This window comes from Myripristis murdjan, chromosome 18 (genome assembly GCF_902150065.1).
Source record: "Myripristis murdjan chromosome 18, fMyrMur1.1, whole genome shotgun sequence".
In the NCBI taxonomy this organism is placed as follows: Eukaryota; Metazoa; Chordata; class Actinopteri; order Holocentriformes; family Holocentridae; genus Myripristis; species Myripristis murdjan.
Window position 1 is genome coordinate 8834498 of NC_043997.1, and position 24191 is coordinate 8858688.

Below are 24191 nucleotides of genomic sequence, written 5' to 3' on the forward strand. Positions count from 1 at the left end.
AGGTGACCTTAACGACCGTCGTTGACTCCTGGAGTCAGGTGACCTTAACGACCATCATTCACTCCTGGAGTCAGGTGACCTTAATGACCATCGTTCACTCCTGGATTAAGGTGACCTTAACGACCGTCATTCACTCCTGGAGTCAGGTGACCTTAACAACCGTCATTCACTCCTGGAGTCAGGTGACCTTAACGACCGTCATTCACTCCTGGAGTCAGGTGACCTTAACGACCGTCGTTCACTCCTGGATTAAGGTGACTTTAACGACCGTCGTTCACTCCTGGATTAAGGTGACCTTAACGACCGTCGTTCACTCCTGGAGTCAGGTGACCTTAACGACCGTCGTTCACTCCTGGAGTAAGGTGACCTTAACGACCGTCGTTCACTCCTGGAGTCAGGTGACCTTAACGACCGTCGTTCACTCCTGGAGTCAGGTGACCTTAACGACCGCTGTTCATCCCTGGATTAAGGTGACCTTAACGACCGTCGTTGACTCCTGGAGTCAGGTGACCTTAACGACCATCATTCACTCCTGGAGTCAGGTGACCTTAATGACCATCGTTCACTCCTGGATTAAGGTGACCTTAACGACCGTCATTCACTCCTGGAGTCAGGTGACCTTAACAACCGTCATTCACTCCTGGAGTCAGGTGACCTTAACGACCGTCATTCACTCCTGGAGTCAGGTGACCTTAACGACCGCTGTTCATCCCTGGATTAAGGTGACCTTAACGACCGTCGACTCCTGGAGTCAGGTGACCTTAACGACCATCATTCACTCCTGGATTAAGGTGACCCTAATGACTATCATTCCTCCTGAAGTCAGGTGACCTTAACAACTGCCGTTCACTCCTGGAGTCAGGTGACCCTAAAACCCCCAACAACCGTCATTTACTTCAGGAGTCAGGTGATTATATCGACTGCCGTTCACTCCTGGAGTCAGGTGACTTCTTGTTTGAGCTTCTTGAATAAGAAGTGAAACATCTTCAGCAATCGGGAAAATCCAGCTGTCCTCGATTCAACTCATAGTCCATGTAGATTCATAGTGTCTAAACTTTACACAGATGTAAGGTAGGAATAAACCTGTTTGTGTCTGGTATAAAAGAAACTCTACGACCTTGATTTAATTCTGTGGATACATCAAGTGTATGTAACACTGCAAAATTGCCACTCTTTACGTCTCTCACACACTCATAAACACACACATAAACAATGTCTTACGTCTTCTCTGGGCTGATGTACCAGTCGCCGGCCCAGTTCCAGCCAGGCGAGGGTTTGAAGCTCTCTTTGGGCAGTTTGACTCGGCCGGTCACGTCACTGAACTTGGGGTAGGTGAGGCCTGTAGTACCCCAGTTACCCACCAGGGCGAGCCGGGTCTGGTTCTCATACTGGATGGAGAAAGGGAAAGAGAAGAGGAGAGAGAGACGGACATGAAACAATACTGAATTTAATTAAAAATCTGTATCTGTTTCATCTTTCATGCTGCAGTACACATACACATCATCTGCTGAGCTGCTTTTAACTTTTAATTCACAACATTTTATGTACAATGTACACCATTTTAAATACACAATGCGAGTGCAATATCCATTCTAAGTATTTATTTAAGTTTATGGATTGGATGTGTGTTTGTTGTCTGTCTTTAATTGTCTTATTAATTGCACTGATCAGGAGTGGTGCTTCTACTTTTTTTGTATTTGTACAATGACAATAAAGGCTTTCTATACTATTCTGTTCTATTTTGTTATGTTCTATCTTGTAGTAATATTAATGGGAGCAGCAGTCACAGTGTCAGTAGTAAAAGTGGGAGAAAACAAGTAGTAGTTGCAGAATTAGTAGTATTTGGAGTAGATATTTGTGGGAAAAAAAGACTAGTGAAAGTAGAAGTACTGCTTCAACTCAAGTAAAAGTACAGGTTCTGAAATGTACTCAAACACTGGACTGCTTTTTTTTTTTTTTTTTTTTAGTTTTAGATCATATTAAGATGCAGGTACAATGTTTATTTTGAATTCACGTTTCTCACACCGTGGTGGTAACCTCCTTGTTGTGGCGCACCGCTGCCAAATGAATAGAGGAAGCACTGTGTTTTGCTGCATGTGGACCTGTCTGTCTATCTGTCTGTCTGTCCATCTGTCTGTCTGTGTGCTTGTCTCTCACCGTCTCAGCGAACACAGACAGTTTCCCCTCAGCGTATTGGTTGAAATGCTTGACATCGGCAGCCAATCCGAACCAGACTTTGACCCTCAGCTGACCAGGAAGTTTGGCTTCTCCACCGGTGCCCTGTGGATACTGGACACACACATACACACACACACACACACACATAAGCCACACACACAGATTTTAATCAGTGATAGAGTCAGTCAAATTTAAGTTCAGAAAACAAAATGCATAAAGGCACTTGTGTGTGTGTGTGTGTGCGCATGTGTGTGTGTGTGTACCTTCAGGAAGACAGTCTGCAGCTCTCCACAGTGTTTCCCACAGTGCTGCTGCGAGAACAGGACAGTGTGTGCCGGGATGCGGTGGTACGCCACCCGGCGGTCACCCTGCAGCATCCAGATCACGATGTCTGGAAGACTGTTCTGAGGCTGGGCGAGAGACACCGAGACAGAGGGAGTGAGAGAGAGAGAGAGAGAGAGAGAGACTAATTTCAGTATAAAACAATAAACTCGCGTTACAAAAAGGCCTTCCATTGCACACAAGGCTTTTGAGAAGGTTAGATTACCCAGCGGGATTACATCACTCACACTCACTCACACACACACACACACACACACACACACACACACACACACACTCTCCAAGTTACATTTAAGACTTTTTCAGACCTTTTCAACACCACTTAGAGTGAAATTTAATGCCAACTTCATAGCCATACAGGCAAAGTTATGAAGAGCGTAATGGAAAATCTGTATGGATTATAAACCCTAGAAAAGAATTAGTACCCAAAGTACTTGAATTTAATAGAGTTTAATAGAGTATTAGGACAAGAAAAAAACTGAGACATTTGTAAATGAAATTCAGTGCTTTGAAGGCCTTATTTTGAGAGTATTAAAGTCAATGCTTTTTTAATACTCTTAATGGAGGACGAGGTGGGCATACTTCGGTTGCAGCCTGTATTTACAGCCTGTGTTCGACTGACTCTTTACTACTGACCGCTCCTAAGGTTTGCACTGAACTGGCAAAAAAAGCTTTCAGATTATCAGCCCCTGCTGCCTGGAATCAACTGTAGACTGATCTGCTTAGGGCTTTTTAAAAAAAATAGTAAAGGGTATGGTGGCAGAATGTACTTTATTGATCCCAAACTGGGAAATTCTTATGTTACAGCAGCAATGGAAACATAAACTAAAAAAAAAAAAAAAATGAAATAGAATAAATGCAAAAAAAATATACAATAAAGACTATAAAGACTACAGTAAATACAGTAAAAAAAAAAAAAAATCTATCAAAGACTATACAGTAAAAAATCTAAACATCAAACAATATGAAATATACAGATGTAAATATGAAATGGTAAATATGAAATATACAGATGGTTGCAATAGTTAAAAACAGAATGAATGTATATCAACTACATATAAATGATATAAAAGATATAAATAAAAAGATATAAATAATATAAATAATAAATAAACAGTTAAGGAATAAATAAACATTTAAGGTTCTTAGCCAAATACTGTACAGTGGTCCCTCGTTTATCACGGGAGTTACGTTCTAAAAATAACCCGCAATAGGCGAAATCCGCGAAGTAGTCAGCTTTATTTTTTACAATTATTCTAGATGTTTTAAGGCTGTAAAACCCCTCACTACACACTTTATACACTTTTCTCAGACAGGCATTAACATTTTCTCACTTTTCTCTCTTGTTTAAACTCTCAAAGTTCAAACCTTCGTAGAAAAATAAGTCCAGTATTATAGAATGAACGCATTCTGTACTGTACAGGAGACACGGCACGGAGGAGATTGATTGACAATGGTCTACAGTCCCTTAGCCAATCAGGACGCAGAACACAATGTGCTGTAATAAAAAAAAAAAAAAAAAAAAGCATGCAAAATTGCACTAAAAAAAATCCGCGAAACTGCGAGGCCGCGAAAGGTGAACCGCGTTATAGTGAGGGACAACTGTATATTTCATATATTTTGTTTTGTATGTTTTATACTGTATGTTCCTTGGCCAGCTCTCCCTTGTAAGACAGATCTTGCATTCTCAACGGGACTTACCTGGTTAAATAAAGGTCAAATAAAAAAAACATAAATGCTCTGAAGTCTCTCACCTCCTCGGCCATGTTGCGGAGGCGGCTGGCCCAGTCCTCGGCCTGCTCCAGCACCGTGGACAGCTCGGTGGCCGGGCCGTGTTTGAGGGCGAGCGCCGCCTGGACGATCTGCTGCAGGTGAAGCGATCGGACGTGACGCAGGGAGCGGTCCAGAGGAGTCACGCACGGCCACTGGTCCAGAGAGGGCAGCTTCTGACTGCACACACACACACACACACAGCCAGGATAACAATAATGACACAACACAACTGTTTTTCATCTCGTATTTGAGTGTGCATGACTCTGTTCTCGCTCCTGCGCTGCAACAAGGAAGAAAATAAAGTGAAGAGCCGGACGATCACCTGCAGTCTGTGATGACCTGATCCAACATGTCGACCACCCTCTGCTCCACCTCCTCCAGATCGCTGCCCGCCTTCACCTCCAGCTGCACCTGCTGCAGGTTGGCCTCCTGCACACACACACACACACACACACACACACACACACACACACACACACACACACATGCAAATTCTTATCAGATTTCTTCAAATGGTGTAATATCCAGTATATCTGTTTGAGGATCCTTGAAGGCCTTGGAACCATCAGATTTGACATGAACACACACACACACACACACACACACACACACACACAGATACAATGCCTACCAGTCTGTCGATGATAGCCAGCAGCATGTTGAGGGCATCTATTCTTGGTCTGATGTCTTCCCATTCTGAAGATAAAACCACCACTGGCTTCACGTTTCCCCATGGGAGGTAGTAGTAGTGGCAACCTGCAACACACACACACACACACACACACACACACACACACACACACACACACACACACAGAAAATTGCATTGGGTAATCATCAGTTCTGACCGACTTGGACTACACTTTTTTCGCTTTAGGACCTTTGACTTACCGTCGAAAACGGCCCGGCTGTACTGGGTGGTGGAGGCCAGAGGGAGGCAGGAGTAGTCAAACTTGTTGCCGTAGTTACCGATGCTGACCTCGAACTGGATCGCGTCGTCGACGTCCTGGAGGAGCGTGGCCGAGTAAAACGCCGCGAAGAGAGAGAACTTCCTCTTCCTGAGAAACTTCTGTAGGAGGTGGAGAGAGAGAGAGAGAGACAAAGAGAGAGAGAGGAGGTGAGAAAGAGCCAGCTGTGTTTTCTGAGGAAATTTCAAGTCTTTTACATTGGAAAATGGTAACATAAAGCATTTGCCACTTAAACTATTCCAAAAATAAGACCCGTCCACATGTGTACTATATCAACTGGCACTGAATTAATTAAATAGATCGTTTTAACAACAGGAACATGGATACACATTAAATTGATTGATTTATTTTAATGCACAAAAGAAAAAACAAACCCACAAGGTTACACTGCTGCCTCATATTGCCTCTGGTACAATGAGGTATTTATTTTAATTATTTTTAAATAAATTGTGCCCTTTTTTTTAAACAGTTCCATGTAGGTTTTACCAGGATAGCCATGTAGCCGTGCATAGATTGGGGAAAAAAATAGGCCAGCTGTGTAAAAATGGAGATGAGCAGCATATCGCTACCACCTTCAGGTGATTATAATGGACATGCTTTGCTTCTGTATATTTAGGACATTAGATACAACATTTAGATCCAGCTGTCAGTGTGGGGCCATCAAACACTGAAGACAGGATGACAGTGAAAACCGAGGGCTCGTCCGGGATTTGAACCCGGGACCTCTCGCACCCTAAGCGAGAATCATACCCCTAGACCAACGAGCCACATATTTGAGTTTAAAGCTTTACCGTAAAATGATTGTTTAGTGATTGTGGCAAGTTCCCATTCAGCTTCAACCAGGTAAAGGTAGTAGTTGTGTCTGCCTGTCTATCTATCTATGTCTGTATTTCAGTCTTATGTACAAGAAAGCAGTGATCAAGTGTATAATGTACTAATTTTGGCTCTCCAAATTAAATTAGAGCCAGCGGTCGTGCCGTAATTCCTCCATCTCTCCGTCACTCCCTCTCACCTCCACCACGAGCAGATCGTCTGGTGGTATCTCTTCAGTTTTCTGCTCCAGTTTGTCCACCAGTTTTGTTGTTAATTCCATCAACACGCGACCGCGGTACGCCACACCTTCACCCTATCGGCAGGACGGGGGGAGAAGAGAGGGAGGGGAAATCAATATTGCACATTGTGATATTAGAAAATACTGCCTTTACCATCTTTTAAAGGTTAAAACAAATACTACCATATTAATTGTCAGAAATTACTGTAAACTCAGGAGACCATCAGTTTCCCAGCAGGTGGGATTTTGGCAAGAACTCTGCAGTGTTGCTTTACAGTACAAAACAGGAACAAACAGAGCTAAAGCTTTCAGAGTTTCTGGCAGATGGTGGAAGGAGTAAAAGGCCCGTGGAAAAATCACTTCCAACATATTTATACCAAGGTATCACAAATAATTTTATAATGATGTGCTATTGTTTAAAACTTATATCTGCAGTTGAAATTATTTGACATGCTATTCAGGATGCTTTTATGTGCCAGAAAGGCTGGTAGAGTAGATAAGCCATGTGGTTTGCTGGGTTGTTCTTTAAATATGACAAAAGTTGGACTTACTTTTCCGAGGTTTAGAGCTTCATGCGGGTCGTTGAAGGCGGTGAACTCTCTGGGGCTGCCGTACAGGTTGACAAAGCACGGACCAAAAGTCGGCAGGAAACCAAGACTGTCGTCCACTAAACAGACACACAGACACAAAATGGATTACAGGCTTTATCATCAGAAGGAGAAACAAACGTGAAAATGCAGAGAGGAGGAACAAACAGCACTGATTTAGAAGGATTGATGACTGATGGAAATGATTTGAAATAGTGGTACAATCACAACAGAATTTGGTTAAGATGGAAACAGACATGAGCTTGAGAGCAAAAACTAAAATGATGTGTTTTCCTTGAGGGGATGGACTGTGTCACACGATGTAAAAGAGATGATAGACGTACTGCCGGGGTGGACCGTCCGAGGAGCCAAGTCATCTGAATGCATAGAGAGGAAGGATGGTTCACAATCAGAAAAGAAAAGTTGAGACTCAGAAAGAAAGGAAAACTGTGGCGACATCAAACACGGCTCAAACCAAAATGGGCAAAACAGATGCACGAGTCCACAAACTGAAAACTAAAGAGGTTAGTTTTAGTTAAAGTCAGTGTTACACTACTGTGAAGCAAGTGGAATCACTGGAACCAGCAAAGTTATTCACAAATGCTAAAAACAATCAAAAAATTCACGATGAGCTCAGTAAAGTCCTAATGCCATATCAAAGGTGCTCTTTCTAGCATTTTAAATTCAACAAATGATAAACAAATGAAGCCAAACAGACTCCATTTTCCATTGTTGACCAGCAAGTGGGATTCTGTCAGGAAATCTGCTGTGTTGCTGTACGGCACAAAACAGGAAGAGGGCGCTGTTCTTCCAGAGCAAACAGAGCAAACAAAAAGCTTTCAGGGTTTCCGGCAGCTTCCAAGCAAATGGTGGAAGATATGAAAAAATCACTTCCAACGTGTTGATGCTCTTGTGACAGAACTGGGATTTATGGGAAATGTAGTCTTAATTATGTGAAACACCAGCACAAATGATACAGGCGTTTTAGACAGAGGCTACCAAATGTCTCAAATGTGGTCTTGCTTGTTTACAAGAGTTATCACAACTACTTTTACCATGATAAATTGATCAAATTAATTAAAAATGCCACATGTAGCACCTTTAAAGTCCTTTTTAGGCTTGTATCTGTTTCAGTGTGAATGCAAACCTTCACACACTAGGTCAGCCACTAAAGCAGCACAACCCTGGCCTAAGTACAGGCTGCGCTATTCTATTTTTCTCTCTTTGTATGGAAGATAATATTATTTCTCTGATGTTCAATTCAACACATAAATCTCACAGGGGTTGACATGAGACATGAGGTCCAAATTGTCCGGGTCTAGTGGTAAATTTGGCACTCAGATAATCCACCAGATAACACCATAAGGTTTACACATCTATGAGTGGTTTGACTATGATTACGTTGATTTCAAGCACGAGGTGCTTTATAGGATGTGTTGGCCACTGATGTGATTCACTTTTTAAAGGTGGTGATCCACTGATCATGTGTGCTGAATTCTCCAGTTCAATCACATACCATGATGCAGGTGGAGTACAATGACATTAATATGCATTTCCCATACAAAGAGAAAGACACAATGGCACACACACTGCAGTGAGAAAAAACCATGCTTGTTGTCTTTCTCATACTCAGAGAAAGCAACTGCAAGCCAGTCCACAATCTGAGAACACATCGGCTTGACCATGCATCACTCCAGCAATGTCAGTGTCCGACACAACAAACATTACCAGGTTAGTATCCATGCATGTCACTGAAATACATGCTCTGGTAAGTTTAAAAAACACAAGTCTATCTGGCAGGACAATGAACCTCAGGTTTTTAGAGTCAACACCGCCTCTTTTTTTTTAATCAAAAGGAACCAAATCTTTGATTCTGAAACTGGAAACTGAATCTGAAGTCACTATAAGCCTCATTATTGTGACATTTACTCACATGATCATTATTATTATTGCTAGGTCAACCACAGATGAACAATGAAAGGCAGAAATCATAAACTCAGATCTCTATGGTACTACTAAGAAACCTTTAAGAAACCTTGACTTTGGAACCTCACTTTGTTCATCAGCACTTTGATCTTTTTGCAGCCGGAAACACTGGACTGGACTGAGCTGAGTCCTTTCAGACTTGTCCAATAACAGTCAAACTAATTACTCCAATGAACCCAATAGTATCTTTAAGCAGGTTTCTCAGCCACTGAGCACCTTTCTAGTGGGTTGCAGAAGGCCATGAGTGAAGCAAGAGTCCTGCACATGTCCAGCTTCTTCAATAATGTCTCAGTTTTTAGAAATCATAGGCAATAACTTTTTGGATCTGAACCTGTTTTTTTTTTCTCTGTGGATCTAAACCTCTTGTTTAATGGGGTCAAACATTACAAAACGGAACCCGACAACCCAAAAGTACCTCAAAGTGTTCAGTTACCCAAAAGCACTGAACAGCACCCCAACTTGCTCAATCATTTACCCAAACAAATCAAAAAGTGTCCAATGAGTAAGCCAAAGGTGCTCAAAAGTAAGACCCTAAAACTAACTCAGACCAAAATAACGCTCAAAGGTTCAGACCAGACTGAACCAGACAGAGCAGGCCAGTAAAGATTAGTTCACACCAGGCCAACTGAGTTTAGATGTAACCATATTACACCACATCTGCCCAAAGTTGTCCAGATTAAACCAGTAAGTATAATCCTGTCAAGACAAAATCTAAGTGAGTTGAGTTTGACCCGCACTACAGACCTGATCATTTTACACCAGTCAGGATTACAACACTTAAAGATAATCCAGTCCAGTCAAGATAAACAAACCAGCACAAGTCAACAAATATAACCCAGTCCACTCCAGCTCAGTCTAAACCGGTCCAGTCCAGGCTCATCTGTACGAGCCAGCCCAGACCAGTTCTGACCAGTTCCTCACCATCGATCTCCCCTCCAGGAGCAGAAATTTTAGACATGCAGAGGTGGGCGGTGCCGATGACATCGTTGTGACTGGCTCGATCCCTGCAATGAGGAAGAGAGAGGAAAAATGTGAGTATGCTAGCCTAAATAAAAGTAGACATAAAGACCTAAAAGGTGCACCAGGCTCCTCTGGACACTAGAGACAACCATTTGGATTTTGAAAACTTTTTTCACAGCAGCCATTTTGACATGAAAAAGCACCATAAACACTGGTGTTGCTAATGAAATTAATTAAGTTTACATGCCTTTTCAGTTTAGCAGAGCCTTTCCAATGAACGCACAATACCAGGACAATGAGGTACAATGGTACAATGAGGTATTTATTTTTAATCCTGTAGCACTTTTTTTTTTTTTTTTACACAGTTCTATGTAGTTTTTTTTAGCCACGCGTAAACAGGGGAGAAACTAGACGTAAAAATAGATAGCCATGGTTTCTGTGGTCAGTGCAGCAGCTGCAGTTGCTTATTATGGACATGTTCTGCAGCAGAAGACATACAGCATAACATTGCTAGTGCATTTAGACTGTGAGACACAACAACAGGATCCAACCAGGTTTGAACACAGGACAATGGTGAGGGCTCGTCCGAGATTTGAACCCGGGACCGCTCACACCCAAAGCGAGAATCATACCCCCAGACCAACGAGCCACATACTTTTGGGTAAAGACAAAGTAAAGTGATAGCTTAATTGAGGCTTAATTAAGTTTAGGTTAAGTTTAAGGTTAAGTTTAAGTTTAGCAGAGCCTTTCCAGTGAATGCACACTAACAGTACCCTGGCTCTGTTCCACCAAAACATACCTTCATTAAAGACAGAAAGAGTGGGATTTTCCTAAAAAGAAAAAAAAAATAGAGTCATAGATTCAAACAACAACAATCCCTCTCAATCATCACTTCTGAGCCACTAGAAGTGTGTGTTGGTGTGTGTATCTGCAGAGACGCTGTACCCTGCTTGGAGTTTCTTGTTTTGCTGAGCTCGGGAGTCTTCTGGGTGTTGGCCTTTTGGCAGCGGGTGTGAAACTCCCAGCCAATCTGGACAGTGCAGTGCCAGATTGATAGCACAACATCCAATAGGAAGCTACGAAATCGTCGGAAAAAGGAAATACAGCGAGGTAACCGCCAAGCAGAACGACAAATCGGCTTCTTTCTGCCTTTAATGGCACTAGTAACACGTGTGCTTTTTCACGTCAAAATGGCTGCTTTGAAAAAAAGGTTGATATCCAAATGTCAGATAACATGATGTCACTTCCTGTGTGAGAAGACAGTTCATCCAGTGTCTTTGAAATCCGATGGAAACACGAGGGATGTTAGAAAAGACTCTTTAAGTAAGAAGTGTAAAACCAGTTAAAAAAGCACATTTTATCATTTTATGTCAACTTACCAGTCCAGAATCCTGACCCTCATTTTCTCACACATGGAAGGAAACTGCGAGGGGAAAAAATATTTAAAATTATTTTAAACAGGGAAAGTAATAGCAATTGATTGATTGACTGATTGATTGATTGACTGAAATACAACATACATGCTAGCATAACGTCAGAGTAGCACAATAACAAGTCACATGATTAGCTTTGATTGTAAATGATTTGAGCAGGCAGAAAAAGCCCTCTGATCACACTCAATGTGTGTGTGTGTGTGTGTGTGTGTCTCACCCTAATAGGCATGCTCAGACTCTGGTTCCACTGTGGATTGGCATTTTTCTCCAGGATTTTGGTGCACACCTGCAGGAAAAGCAGCTCGATAAAGGGTCACTGTGCTAAATGCAACTGCTAGTTCAGTAGTTTTGGTTTCAGTAAAGAGTTTTATTGACTTATAGTCTAAATGATCATGTTTTGTCTCAAAACACTATAAGCCATACATCCATTTTGGGGGGAAAATGCCTGACATTCAATGGGAATATATGGGAAAAACATATATGATGCTGTTGTTAAAAATCAATTATTTTACATGGAAATGACTTGAATGTCTTTTTACCTGTGCTTGTCAGTATGGCAGAGTGGGAGTCATGTTTTGTTTTTTCGTTTTTTAAATTTTGGATATTTCATTACATATTATGAGCAAAAGTCTCCAAATGTTGCTGAGAATTTTTTTAGTGTTGGTTTATGGCACATAAATTTATAGTGCAACATCCCAATTCTGTGACACAGCACACTCTGAATCAAAAAATATATTTTAACTTCCATATTAGTTATTTCTTCATTTTCATAGTTGTTGGGGTTGGAATAAGATTTTGGAAGTATCATACACACCGTTTTGCCAGCAAAGTGGATTTCCACCATCGGATCCACCAGGTTTTTCCTGTTACTGTCAAAGCCCAAAATCTGCCGCATCCCATCCATAAAGGCATCGTCCACTGGAGAGAGACGTTTGAGAGGAAATTGAAGCAAAGTAAGAAAGATAAAACAAGTTTCCAAAGAACACACACACACACAGAGCTGCAGACTCACTCTGTGGCAGGTCTTCGGCTCTGAAGATCCTGAGGCTGAAGACGGCTCCTCTGAGAGACAGACCAGCCGGCCTCAGCAGGTTCCCCTCAATATCTTCCTTATCCTCCACACACTCACGCTTATCAGGCTGGAGGACACACACAATGAAATAAATACAATGGAATAAAGATGCAGAAATATGCGAAAATATAATTTGCAACCTATTTTGGTAGTCTTGCTATTCTTTGGTGTGAAGCATCTTTACATCCAAACTGAATCTGACTTTTACAGAGAAACAGAGCTTCAGTAATGTCTCAGGCAGAAAATGATCCACCTTCTGAACCCCGACATTCCCATTCATCAACCCTCTTGTCCGATCGGACTCACCAGCGGCTCGTCTCCAGCGGCCAGGACGAACAGGCTGACCTTCAGATAACCTCTGACCCCGGCTGAGAGGTCGTCAGGGTCACACAGCAGCAGCCATTTCCTCAAGAAGCAGTGCCCTACAGACAGAGAGAGAGAAAGAGAGAGAGAGAGACAGGGCTGAGGTCCCATCGGGCTTTTATGGTACCACAAAGCTCACAGCTACAGAACTCACAACCTGGAGCTCAGAACTCAAAATATGAGACTTGGGGGGGAAAAAAGAAACACCTGAAACTATAAACACAGAATCTCAAAAACCCGAAAGCCAGATCTCTTAAGTCCAAACCGTAGCTCAGAACTTTGAGCCAAAGATTCAAAACTCAGAACTCTCAGTTAAGAGCTTAGAACCAAAAACTGGGAACAGGTGTTAGAAATCAGAGCTTGGAACTAAGAAGTCAGAATTAAGAAATCTCACCTCAGAAGTTGGAACTCAGAACTTGAAACTAAGAACATGGAATTAAGAACTTGGAACTAAGAACTTGAAATTAAGAATTTGGAACTAAGAACATGGAATTAAGAACTTGGAACTAAGAACTTGAAATTAAGAATTTGGAACTAAGAACATGGAATTAAGAACATGGAGCTAAGAATTTGAAATTCAGAACTTTGAACTCAGAGCCTGGAGCAAAGAATTTTGAATCAGGGAATCAGATCTCAAAAGTTACAAATCAACACCTGGAGCAAAGAAATTGGAATTAAGAACTCCAAACTCAGAAGCTGGAACTCAGAACTTGGAATTATGAACATGGAATTAAGAACTTTGAACTCAGACGTCTGAACTTGGAATAACTCTTATGGTGCCTTTAAGCGGATGTCAGAAAATTCTTATTTACAGTTTGCGCTGGTCTTTTAAATGAATTTGGGAGCTGAATAAATATTAATTCACATAAAATAATAACTTAGTTTTCTCTAAAATAGAGAAAATCACCAGGAGTTAGCACATGAACCGATACTCACTGTGCTCGTTGTAGACGGTCCCCACATCCAACTGTGAAAACATTCAAGAGATGATTCTCACTTTACAATCTGGCTGAATGTGTTTGTGGTCTTAACAAAAGCCATAATAAGAGCTTGTCTTGGTAACATCTCTGCAGAGACATGTAGAGTTATGACTACATGTACATTATATGTCCAGTATTCAATAATCGAGAGTACTGTCAGCACACACAATCTTTGTTAGATACAGGACACTGAAAGTCGAAGATGATGGCAGCTTACCTTGAACTCACCGATCACAGCATCTGTTCTGAGTGACCGGGAGTCACACACCTGAAACAGGGAGAGGTTTTACGTTAAACACAGGGTGACATAAGAACCTAGAGCATTTATATTTTTAAATGCAGAGGTACCGAGAGCAGTGATTATTCCTGTGTCTCCTACAGAGATTGTGCATAAAACTGCTATAGGTAAAGGAGAAAAGATAGAAAAGTAAACTTACAGTGATGAAGATCGGTTCATCAAACAAGTCTGATGGGGTCTCAAAGAAGTTCAGGAAGAATGTCTATAGCACAGAAAGGAAAAAAAATGTTTTCATTACAGCCTCAAAGATAAATTGAGGCTTATGTTAAACCCATGCTGGTGAATATATTGATATCAGGACATTTATTTCACCAAGAAGCAATATGTAATTTTTTTCTGCCTCATATCATAGTATGACAAAGATGAAGATGATCAGATAATAGAGAATTTATTTGTTTACCTCGTCAAACACCGGGTTGTTTCCCTTCCTGATGCGGGTCCTCTTGGTCTGCCCGGCCACTGTTACCTTGACGACGGGCTTGATGTTGATGCCTGGCAACTGTCGGCCCTCGATGACCCGCACACGAACCTGGACAGGAAGATAGATAAGAAGAAACGTGTAATAAGATTATTAAATTACTAAAAATAATAAAAAAAAGACTCTTTCTAGCCATTCTTGGTCTAAAAAATGCAGAAAATGCTCCCTTGTACTTTATGGTTCAAAATATGAACAACACATGAATATGGCCTAAAATGAAAAGCTTTTAACTAATCGCAATAACTTAGTACAACTATAACTAACTATGCATTAATCAGGTCAAGAAATCAGTTTAAAATATGCGGATTATATACAGTTATGTATACATGCATGTGCTGCAGTAGAGCAATTCTATTCTATTCTGTTCTATTACTGTGTACTCCACAGTATATTTCTAGTGTAGCACCTCAAATGACCACACAGTGGCACTGTAACTACCACAAATTATTCAACACAACACAGAGCAATTTTGAATTATCCAGGTTTGATTTCATTTCTAATCACTTTTCTCTTATGACGACAGTAATGATGATTCTTATTGTAGATTATTGCAGGGATATTGATGCACTTTGTTGGCCCCAAGTAGAAAAAAAGGAAACATTTCAGAGGGAGATGCAAAGTCCAGTGGACATCAACAATCAGTTATGAGACACCTTTTCCTCTTTATTATGGGGTTTGTGTATGGTCTTTTTCTACCATTTCTGTCATGAAATCAGGACACTGTGGCTCTGTCCCGGTTCACATTTTGTATTAACATCCGTCTCAGGTGATCTGATCCCAAACAGACAACCGAAACAGATCGCAGCTCTCACCCGGCATTACCAAGCATCTCACATGACAGCCCATTCTAATTCTCAGGGTGTCAAATACTGCAGTTTGGTCACACTATTCTGTATCTGATACCAGTGCAAAAGGTATCCATTTGACGGACCTTCACCCACAAGTCCCAAGTTTGATGCCAGTTTCCAACGAGACCTTTCTTGTGTGACCGAGACTGTGTCCAGTTTCCGTTTTGTTGTCTAAACCTAACCTTTCCCTAACCTTAACCAGGTGGTTTTGTTCCCATTTTGTTCCCTCCCATCCCTTCTTCTTCCTTTTTTCCACACTCCATGGTACCACTGTCTTCCTAATCTTCCCCTCCCACCCCCTGTTCCTGATCTCTGGCCTATTCATGAAAGAGTTGTACCAACCTCTCTATTGTTAGGGTTACCTGACAAAGACGCCACCACATCACTGAAAAACAACTTTTATTCAAATTTGAGTTTCACGCCAACAGTCCTTTCTATCAAACACTCCTTCCTTCAACAAAGCAGTTAAGCGGTCTTTCATTGTTGTTGGGGTGTTGGTATAGGTCAGTGTTCACACTACAAACACTAGAAGGTATTTTGAATCACTGGATCACAATTGGACCCCGTTCACACCTGTACTGTCTACTTGTGATCGATCACCCATCACGAAGAGTGAATGGGCTCTTTGACTTCGGCACTTTGCTTGTAAGTTTGGTGATAACAGCTGAAGGTAATTCTGCTGTAGTACTCCTTGTACGTTTCTGTGTATGAAAGAATCGACTAAATGTCAAAAACATAAAAGTACCTGAGCAGTAACTTCTTAAATTAGTTTTATTCTTGAATGAAAAATCGGCAAACTTTATCTATCTGCCCCCAACAAACAGAAACTAATTTAGGCAGACAGATACAGTTTTCCAAATAGTTCCCAATGAAACTCTCCGGCCCTGTCAGCTGTGGATTAGTCTGGGTATCCATGGCCTTGTTTTTAAAAGAGCTGTGAATGTTCAGTTTTTCACATGTAAATTGTTTTAATTTTTAGCTACAAAAAAATAAACAAAACCCATCCAGCCCCATTGTATTGGGATGAAGGAAGGTAGAAATGACACGGAAACTAGAAAAGATATGCATGTTTGACATTCATCGAAGGTTAATCACTCAGCCAATCAGTGTGAAAAGCTAATCTGTGCTTCCTCACCACATGACCAGCCTTTTCCGAAAAGTTTCACTATGTTGCATGAATGCCATAACCACTTCTGCACCCTACTTTGGTTGAGTGATGTGAAAAATGAATATTTTTTTCCTTGGCCCATGATGAACCTTTGCACCAAGTTTCATGCAGATCCGTTCATAATGTTTTGAGATATCCTGAAGCCACCCACCTGAATGTCCTGTGGTTTGTTGGGCAGGGGTTTGGGCTGGCTGCTGGCCCCCCTCCTCCTCTTCTTTAGCCCTCCATGGGCGTTGTAGGCGGGTGGGGAGCGTTTGGGGGTCTGGGCAGTCGGCGTTTCCTGGCCTGTGGGCCCTTGGGGGCCGACGATCACCATGGAGCGTCCATCGTCGGGGCCCTGATCTTCTGTGGTCTCCAGCATCAGCATGCTCTCTGTGTCTTCCTCGCCCATGGTGTCCAGAGAAATCACTGAGCAGATAGATAGATAGATGTTTCAGTTTCTGTTTTGAGATTACAGGGCAGAATGATAGACAGACAGATAGACAAATAGACAAAATGATCAACTGACTGATGAATTAATTGATGATATTACTTGTGACAGTGTCCAGCTCCACATTGGGGTTGTGCTGCAGGGCCTCCGGCTGAGGAGGAGGCTGGAAGATGGGAGCCGCTCCTGGTGGAGGGATGTAGGAAACCTGCAGGGTCAGCGTGGCCTGGAGGAGACACACAAAACACATTCAGCTGACTTATCAAACAGGAAACTAGACTGCCATGAGACAGGCATAACATGTTAAAGTGTATAATTAGTGCAGGTGCAGTGTCTGATCCAAACAAGGAGATAAGAGACCTGCAGGCTGAACATGGCCTAGTGGAGAAGATTATTAGACATAATATTAAAGCTGTATTTTATTGTCAAATAGGAAAGTGATATGGGGAAGGCCAAAGATGGAAATTCCCCTGCAAAATAAAATAAAGACAATCATTTCCTACATTGAAAAATGATAAAGCAGCGGACTTTGCCTGGTTCATGTGGCATGGGGAGCCCAAATGTGTGGCTCGTTGGTCTAGGGGTATGATTCTCGCTTCGGGTGCGAGAGGTCCCGGGTTCAAATCCCGGACGAGCCCTTTCCTTTGAGCAGGTAACCAGTTTACTGCCTATCACAGTACGTTAAAACAATATACACTATATTACCAAAAGTATTCGCTCACTTGCCTTTACTCATACTATGAACTGAAGTGCCATCCCATTCCTAACCCATAGAGTTCAATATGATGTCGGTCCACCTTTTGCAGCTATTACAGCTTCAACTCTTCTGGGAAGACTGTCCACAAGGTTGAGGAGAGTGTTTATAGGAATTTTTGACCATTCTTCCAAAAGCGCATTGGTGAGGTCACACACTGATGTTGGTCGAGAAGGCCTGGCTCTCAGTCTCCGCTCTAATTCATCCCAAAGGTGTTCTATTGGGTTCAGGTCAGGACTCTGTGCAGGCCAGTCAAGTTCATCCACACCAGACTCTGTCATCCATGTCTTTATGGACCTTGCTTTGTGCACTGGTGCACAGTCATGTTGGAAGAGGAAGGGGCCCGCTCCAAACTGTTCCCACAAGGTTGGGAGCATGGAATTGTCCAAAATGTTTTGGTATCCTGAAGCATTCAAAGTTCCTTTCACTGGAACTAAGGGGCCAAGCCCAGCTCCTGAAAAACAACCCCACACCATAATTCCTCCTCCACCAAATTTCACAGTCGGCACAATGCAGTCTGAAATGTACCGTTCTCCTGGCAACCTCCAAACCCAGACTCGTCCATCAGATTGCCAGATGGAAAAGTGTGATTCATCACTCCAGAGAACGCGTCTCCACTGCTCTAGAGGCCAGTGGCGGCGTGCTTTACACCATTGCATCCGACGCTTTGCATTGCACTTGGTGATGTGTGGCTTGGCTGCAGCTGCTCGGCCATGGAAACCCATTCCATGAAGCTCTCTGCGTACTGTACTTGGGCTAATCTGAAGGTCACATGAAGTTTGTAGCTCTGTAGCAATTGACTGTGCAGAAAGTCAGCGACCTCTTTGCACTATGCACTTCAGCATCCGCTGACCCCTCTCCGTCACTTTACGTGGCCTACCACTTCGTGGCTGAGTTGCTGTTGTTCCCAAACGCTTCCATTTTGCTATAATAGAGCTGACAGTTGACTGTGGAATATTTAGGAGCGAGGAAATTTCACGACTGGATTTGTTGCACAGGTGGCATCCTATGACAGTTCCACGCTGGAATTCACTGAGCTCCTGAGAGCGGCCCATTCTTTCACAAATGTCTTGTTTCACAGTCTGCATGCCTGAGTGCTTGATTTTATACACCTGTGGCCAGGCCAAGTGATTAGGACACCTGATTCTGATCATTTGAATGGGTGAGCGAATACTTTTGGTAATATAGTGTATATAAGAGGATCCTGGTACAAACATGCTGAAGACTTGCAGACCTCAGTTGTATGTACAGTGATACATTCAATGTCATCACATTGAGACTGCAAGACTGGCCTCAAGTCTGTTTCACTCACAGCTGTGAAAACAACCTGTGTCTTACTTAGACGGGAAGACCTCCTCTTTAATGGGACAGGCTGCAATAAAGCATTTTGATGACCTCTAGAGCCAATACTTCTCCATATTTCTGCATCATGATTGGTTTCAATATAATTTATGGCCTACATGATTCAAGAAATGTTTCAGTACAGTAATGGTCTACACATTCATAATAAGTTTGTTTTTGTTTTTTTTAGCAGACAATTGGAAAACTACATCACATCCATATTGCAATATATTGTGGGTAATTAAAACTGTGAAGAGTCTCTGGAGGTCTGCAGAGCGTCCACTTGAGGATTTGGACAGCCAGAAAAGTCTGCGAGTCTGCAAGGTGCGGTGAAATCGCAAAAGGTGGCTTCAGCCGTGGAGAAAACATGCAAAATCCAAAAAGGAAGGAGCAATGCTGAGTTTCAAATCAAGGAACTGCTTAGCTAACCACATAGCACAGTTAGCTATTTAACAAGCTGACATTATCTTCGCACAAAGTCGATAAGATGCTGCCTGTCGGTGATAAAACGATCAGTATAATGGCACATACATTTCCCAAATCTACCCAATTCTGCTGAGATGGACTGTTATTCACGTCGTTTGGAAACACAAGTTAACTGTTCCAATCCAACATGGCCACCAGAGGCCCGTTTACATCGCATACTGTTAAAGCTGCAGTGTAGCTGTTGTGATGGGTTTGAGGTCCAACGTGTAGTCTTCACCAGTTTCCTTTAACAGGAAAAAGCAGCTTAAGTGATAAGCTCTGATGGTCCTATAAACAAAGATATCGTGTCTGTATACACACCCGCCACATTTCTCTGCCTCAGACCAGCGGATCAGAATAATAATGTACAAATTATCTTAGGTCTCTCTCTGTCCTGAATCACATGTCCTCTCCTGGATCTTCATTTTCATTTTACTCATTTAACTTTTTTTTTCAGATGTCATTAACTTTTTGTGACAGAGGAACTGAAGCTTGTTCTAGTGTTGCGCTCACTGTAGGAGACTGAATAAATTAGTAAGATGTAAAATGTGATTGTGTGTATGTGTGTGTGTGTAAATGTAAAATGTGTATAAATTTCTCAGAAATGGAGATTACCACAGCAAAACTGTTGCAACAAAACCCTAAAAGGAAAATAATGAAAGACAACTTTGTTGACCAAAGGAGCAAAAAATATTCTGAACTGATGTAGACACACACGCACATGCAAGAATTAAGGTGCACACCCACTCACACACACACACACACACACACACACCATTGTACCTAGTGTAATATAAACACAGACTTCGTCATTCTTAACCTGTCACCTCAAACTGACTGATGTCCTTCCCTCAGTGCATGTGCGTGTGTGTGTGTGTGTGTGTGTGTAACATCAATCAGATCCACTCTGACTCAGAGAGGAAGACAGTGTTTTCAGTTCAGGAAATGAGGATGGGAAGCACAGAGCCATTTCTTCTGCTGCTGCAAAGTACTGTACATACGGCACAAGGAGGTGTGAGTGTGTGTGTGTGTGTGTGTGTGTGTGTTTCACAAGAAGTGTGTATGTTGTTGTCCTGCTTCACCAAGAGGGAAAGGCGGTTATGTAGGTGTGATAAGAGGTTGTTATTCTGGTCTGATTATATAATATTCAGGAGTCTCTCTTGGTCTCTATTTTAAGGCCCAGACAGGAAACTCAGAATGACTTACGATTTGTCACCAGTTCTTAATATATTATTGCAAGCTTATACTGTAAACCTATCTGTCTGCAGTGTGTGTGTGTGTGTGTGTGTGTGTGTGTGTGTGTGTGTGTGTGTCTCACCCCGGTGTTGTTCCTCTTGGTGTCCAGCAGGGAGACGGTGAAGGTGGCAGCCAAATTGGGAGAGTTGAGAATGTCCCTGAGGGCCACCCTGCTCTCCCCCAGGAACCTGCACACACACACACACACACACACACACACACACACACACACACACACACACACACACACAGATCAGTGAGTATAGAGGGGAGTAGAGAGCATCCTCAAAGTTGCTGTATCCTGAATCTAAAATATGTGTGTACATCTTAGTGGTTCAACACTGTTTTATAACAATAAATAACCTGTAACATCCACTGTACATAGGCCTACTTACATACATTTTCTAGCACTCTGTATATACTGTATTCTTTTTACTCCATATCCACCCTATGTATATATCCATATGCAATATTTATTCAAGCATCTTTGCACTCTGCTCCACTGCACTATTGTCTGCTACGTCACTTTTTCCATTCGTTGGTAGTTGTTTTGGTTCGTTTGTTTCCTTTTTGTTCTCTGTACAAAGCGGTAATATGTTTGTTTACTGTGCTTGTATGTCAAACTCTGTGTAAGTACATGAGAACATCGGAAGTGACCGGAGTCACATTCCTTGTATGTGCGGACATACTTGGCGAATAAAGCTGATTCTGATTCTGACAAATTCCTACTTTGAACATGACAGGCCGGCTCCCAAACTCACTAAGTCAGTTACGTAGCATGGCTGAGTTTATAGTTATAGATGAAGTAATGATGAAACCACTTATAAATGGAGTGATATCGATTTGTGGTTCACAAAAAAACAGTCCCCAAGGACCGCCTGTCTTGAGAGTTTTTGTTTCAACCTCTACTCTTGCACACCTGATCTAGTTCAGGGTTAATGCTGATTGGTTGAAGGATGAAACAGGGCGTGCATGATAGTGTGTGGCCCTAAATTGGACCAGGAACTGGAGCTTAACTGGATCTAGGACAAAAACTTGCAGAATGGGGTCATAGTGTTGTGTGAACCACTGATATAGACGGCATGAGGGATATATGTGAAACTTGTGTGATACTTTGTGGATCCCTGTGGAGAGTCTCTCTTTTGTCTCTCCTCTGTAAGAAGGTAAGAGGTCAGCCAAAGCTTGTAGTGGCTGGCTCAAGGGCACTCCAACAGCGTGGATGCTGTTGACACACGGGTTTGAACCTGGGTTTTCCAGGTAAAAGGACCGCGAGCCTGTAGCTGACTAAACCACCAATCTGCTACCGAGTGCTACCAAGTTTTCGTCATGAAGTAAAGCGAAAACAGAGGAACTGGAGCAGAAAGTAAAGCTGCAGTTGAAGCTGACAGAAGTAGAAATGTGCTCAGTTTGATAACCAATCCTTATTCCGTCCTAATCAGAGCTCCAATCTATTGTGTCCCAGAATCGCATGAAGCAATTCGCCTTCCGGAGTGTCCGTTTCCGAGGGCAGCATTCCCTGGATTCCCAAGCCCTCCAACCCCCTCCCTCGTGTCCATTGTGGTTTCTGAATGCGATTACTTAAACCAGGACTCACTCTTGCCGTTCAGTGCTAAACAACAGTGAGGAGAGCTGGAGGGAAGCCAGCTGCTTTAGCTGAGAAAGAACGTCTTGGGCAGTTTTGGGTAAGGAAAGCTTGAAAAAAGGGGGTAACTTCAGGGTTAAGGTAAAGGATGCAGCCAAAACCCACCAAAAGTCACTTTTTACCCAACATTTTGTTTGCAGCAATCTCTAGTCCTGCATTTTTTGGAGCTGATATACATCTTTATGAGTTGAAGTAGCATTAAACTGATGCACACTTTCCAGATGGATGATTTAGGATTGTATTTGGGCATAGATAAAAATACACTGGTCATGCTTGGTTTGTATGGACTGTGAGGAAGCTGAGGTATGAAAACATGAATGAATCAACAAATCAGTCAATCAGTGGGTGGGCAAAAAAATGAAATAATAAATAGTCGGTGGCCACAATGAAAGACTGACCCCGATCCCTTTAAGCCTGCCCCTCCTTGAGGAAGGGATTCCACCGACTTGTCATCTTGATGGAATGGAACAGCCCAAAAATAACCATGTGAAGGGGTGTTTTCCCCCTCACGTCTTAAAACAAACAACTTTGAAGCACCACACCCCTGTCCGTGCCCTCAGCTGGTCCCGGGGCTGCCTTCCCCATTTCAGCCCTTATCTCACTTCCTGTACTCTGACCTATGAGAAGGAATGATTGGTATTCCCCTTTCTCTGACTGGCCGGGTGAGTGTCTCCATGGATACTATTCTGGGATGGGAAGATTGTCCCAGAGTAAGTTTCGGATGTCCAACCTTGCATCCAGTTGTTTGGAGACGTTCTTGACAAAGAGATACAGTCTCTCATGCAGAACAGCTTTGGTTTCTGATTTACCAGAGTTACAAGACACGGACATAGCAAAGTGCCACACACACTCACATACACACTCACACACACAGATTAGCCAGTACCTGTTCCTCCCCATCTTCTCATGGTCTTTGACGACACAGTGCAGCTCTGCTCCAGAGTCCAGAGGAATTCCCTTCAGATCCCATTCAAAACCCTGACAGAGATATCACATATTCCCCATTCAGAAGCAATGCACTTTCCTCCAAAATCAGCTCCATTTGAATATGTAAAGTGCGATGTAGTTGTCGGGAAATTTTACATTTTGTAAACTGCTTTGACAATGTGGCTTTGGAGGATGAAAAAGAAGAGATAGGCAGTAGATGGGAGCTTGTGTGTGCAAAGTCATGACCATGAACTGTATTTTCACCAAAGAAACACAAATATAAAATGTCAAGAGAAGCTGCAAAGCCACAAGTTCAAACATTCATGGCTCCAAATTGCAGCGAGAGGTGATTGTTTGAAATTTGAGGACTTGATTGATGAATGAAATGTCTTCTTGAGGTGATGAAGACAGTCAGCCATGTTTTGCATGCCCAGCTTTCTGTGGACTGACTGACTCACTCGGAGTCAATTTAGGATTTTACTATGAAGTATCTTTTGTTTAAAAAAAATTAATTTATAACGTTTCAAGTTGAGAAAACAAACATAAAGGGCAGAGAACATGAGGTCTTGTTTGGTATCGACAAGCATCAAAGACAGGCAGATGGGTAGAGTTCAATTACACACAGATTTCAGAATTAATGCCAAATGTATGAGGAGAAAAAAAAACTGTATCTGTTCACAGAGAGAAACAGTCCCATTTCCTCCAGTATTTTTTCCCTTTGTCTCTCTGTAGAATAGATGAAGGGTGTATGTCATTTTGTCCATGGAGTGTACATGTAAAAAGGTCCACAGTTAACAGTTTTTGTTTCTAAGAAGCCAACATTTGGTGAACACTTGCAGGTGGACAAAATTTCCCAACAATGACCAAACCCAAAACAGTAATTTTGGGAAAACAGAGGGGAATTGTCTAAGCTG

General features: G+C 42.2%; 1 protein-coding gene and 3 non-coding genes across 7 annotated transcripts in view; 1 reads left to right on the forward strand and 3 right to left on the reverse strand.

Moving 5' to 3' along the window:
- The window catches only part of dysf (dysferlin, limb girdle muscular dystrophy 2B (autosomal recessive)), a 133854-nt gene that overhangs the window by 87144 nt on the left and 22519 nt on the right, over positions 1–24191 (reverse strand). For all 4 annotated transcript variants that reach the window (XM_030075602.1, XM_030075600.1, XM_030075603.1 and 1 more), the window contains exons 3-25: positions 23237–23328; positions 20791–20896; positions 17018–17138; positions 16637–16893; positions 14392–14520; positions 14131–14193; positions 13911–13961; positions 13650–13680; positions 12657–12772; positions 12291–12417; positions 12093–12196; positions 11496–11564; positions 11225–11268; positions 9807–9889; positions 6864–6979; positions 6274–6387; positions 5185–5362; positions 4925–5049; positions 4616–4722; positions 4275–4470; positions 2442–2588; positions 2158–2289; positions 1222–1388 (exon numbers count right to left, since the gene is read on the reverse strand). In XM_030075602.1, the coding sequence (XP_029931462.1) occupies positions 1222–1388; positions 2158–2289; positions 2442–2588; positions 4275–4470; positions 4616–4722; positions 4925–5049; positions 5185–5362; positions 6274–6387; positions 6864–6979; positions 9807–9889; positions 11225–11268; positions 11496–11564; positions 12093–12196; positions 12291–12417; positions 12657–12772; positions 13650–13680; positions 13911–13961; positions 14131–14193; positions 14392–14520; positions 16637–16893; positions 17018–17138; positions 20791–20896; positions 23237–23328 (2675 nt within the window). The remainder of the gene's footprint in view (positions 1–1221; positions 1389–2157; positions 2290–2441; positions 2589–4274; positions 4471–4615; positions 4723–4924; positions 5050–5184; positions 5363–6273; positions 6388–6863; positions 6980–9806; positions 9890–11224; positions 11269–11495; positions 11565–12092; positions 12197–12290; positions 12418–12656; positions 12773–13649; positions 13681–13910; positions 13962–14130; positions 14194–14391; positions 14521–16636; positions 16894–17017; positions 17139–20790; positions 20897–23236; positions 23329–24191) is intronic.
- Positions 5957–6028, reverse strand: trnap-agg (transfer RNA proline (anticodon AGG)). The gene has a single exon. It is a non-coding gene; the product is annotated as a tRNA-Pro (tRNA).
- trnap-ugg (transfer RNA proline (anticodon UGG)) lies at positions 10423–10494 on the reverse strand. The gene has a single exon. It is a non-coding gene; the product is annotated as a tRNA-Pro (tRNA).
- trnap-cgg (transfer RNA proline (anticodon CGG)) lies at positions 17479–17550 on the forward strand. The gene has a single exon. It is a non-coding gene; the product is annotated as a tRNA-Pro (tRNA).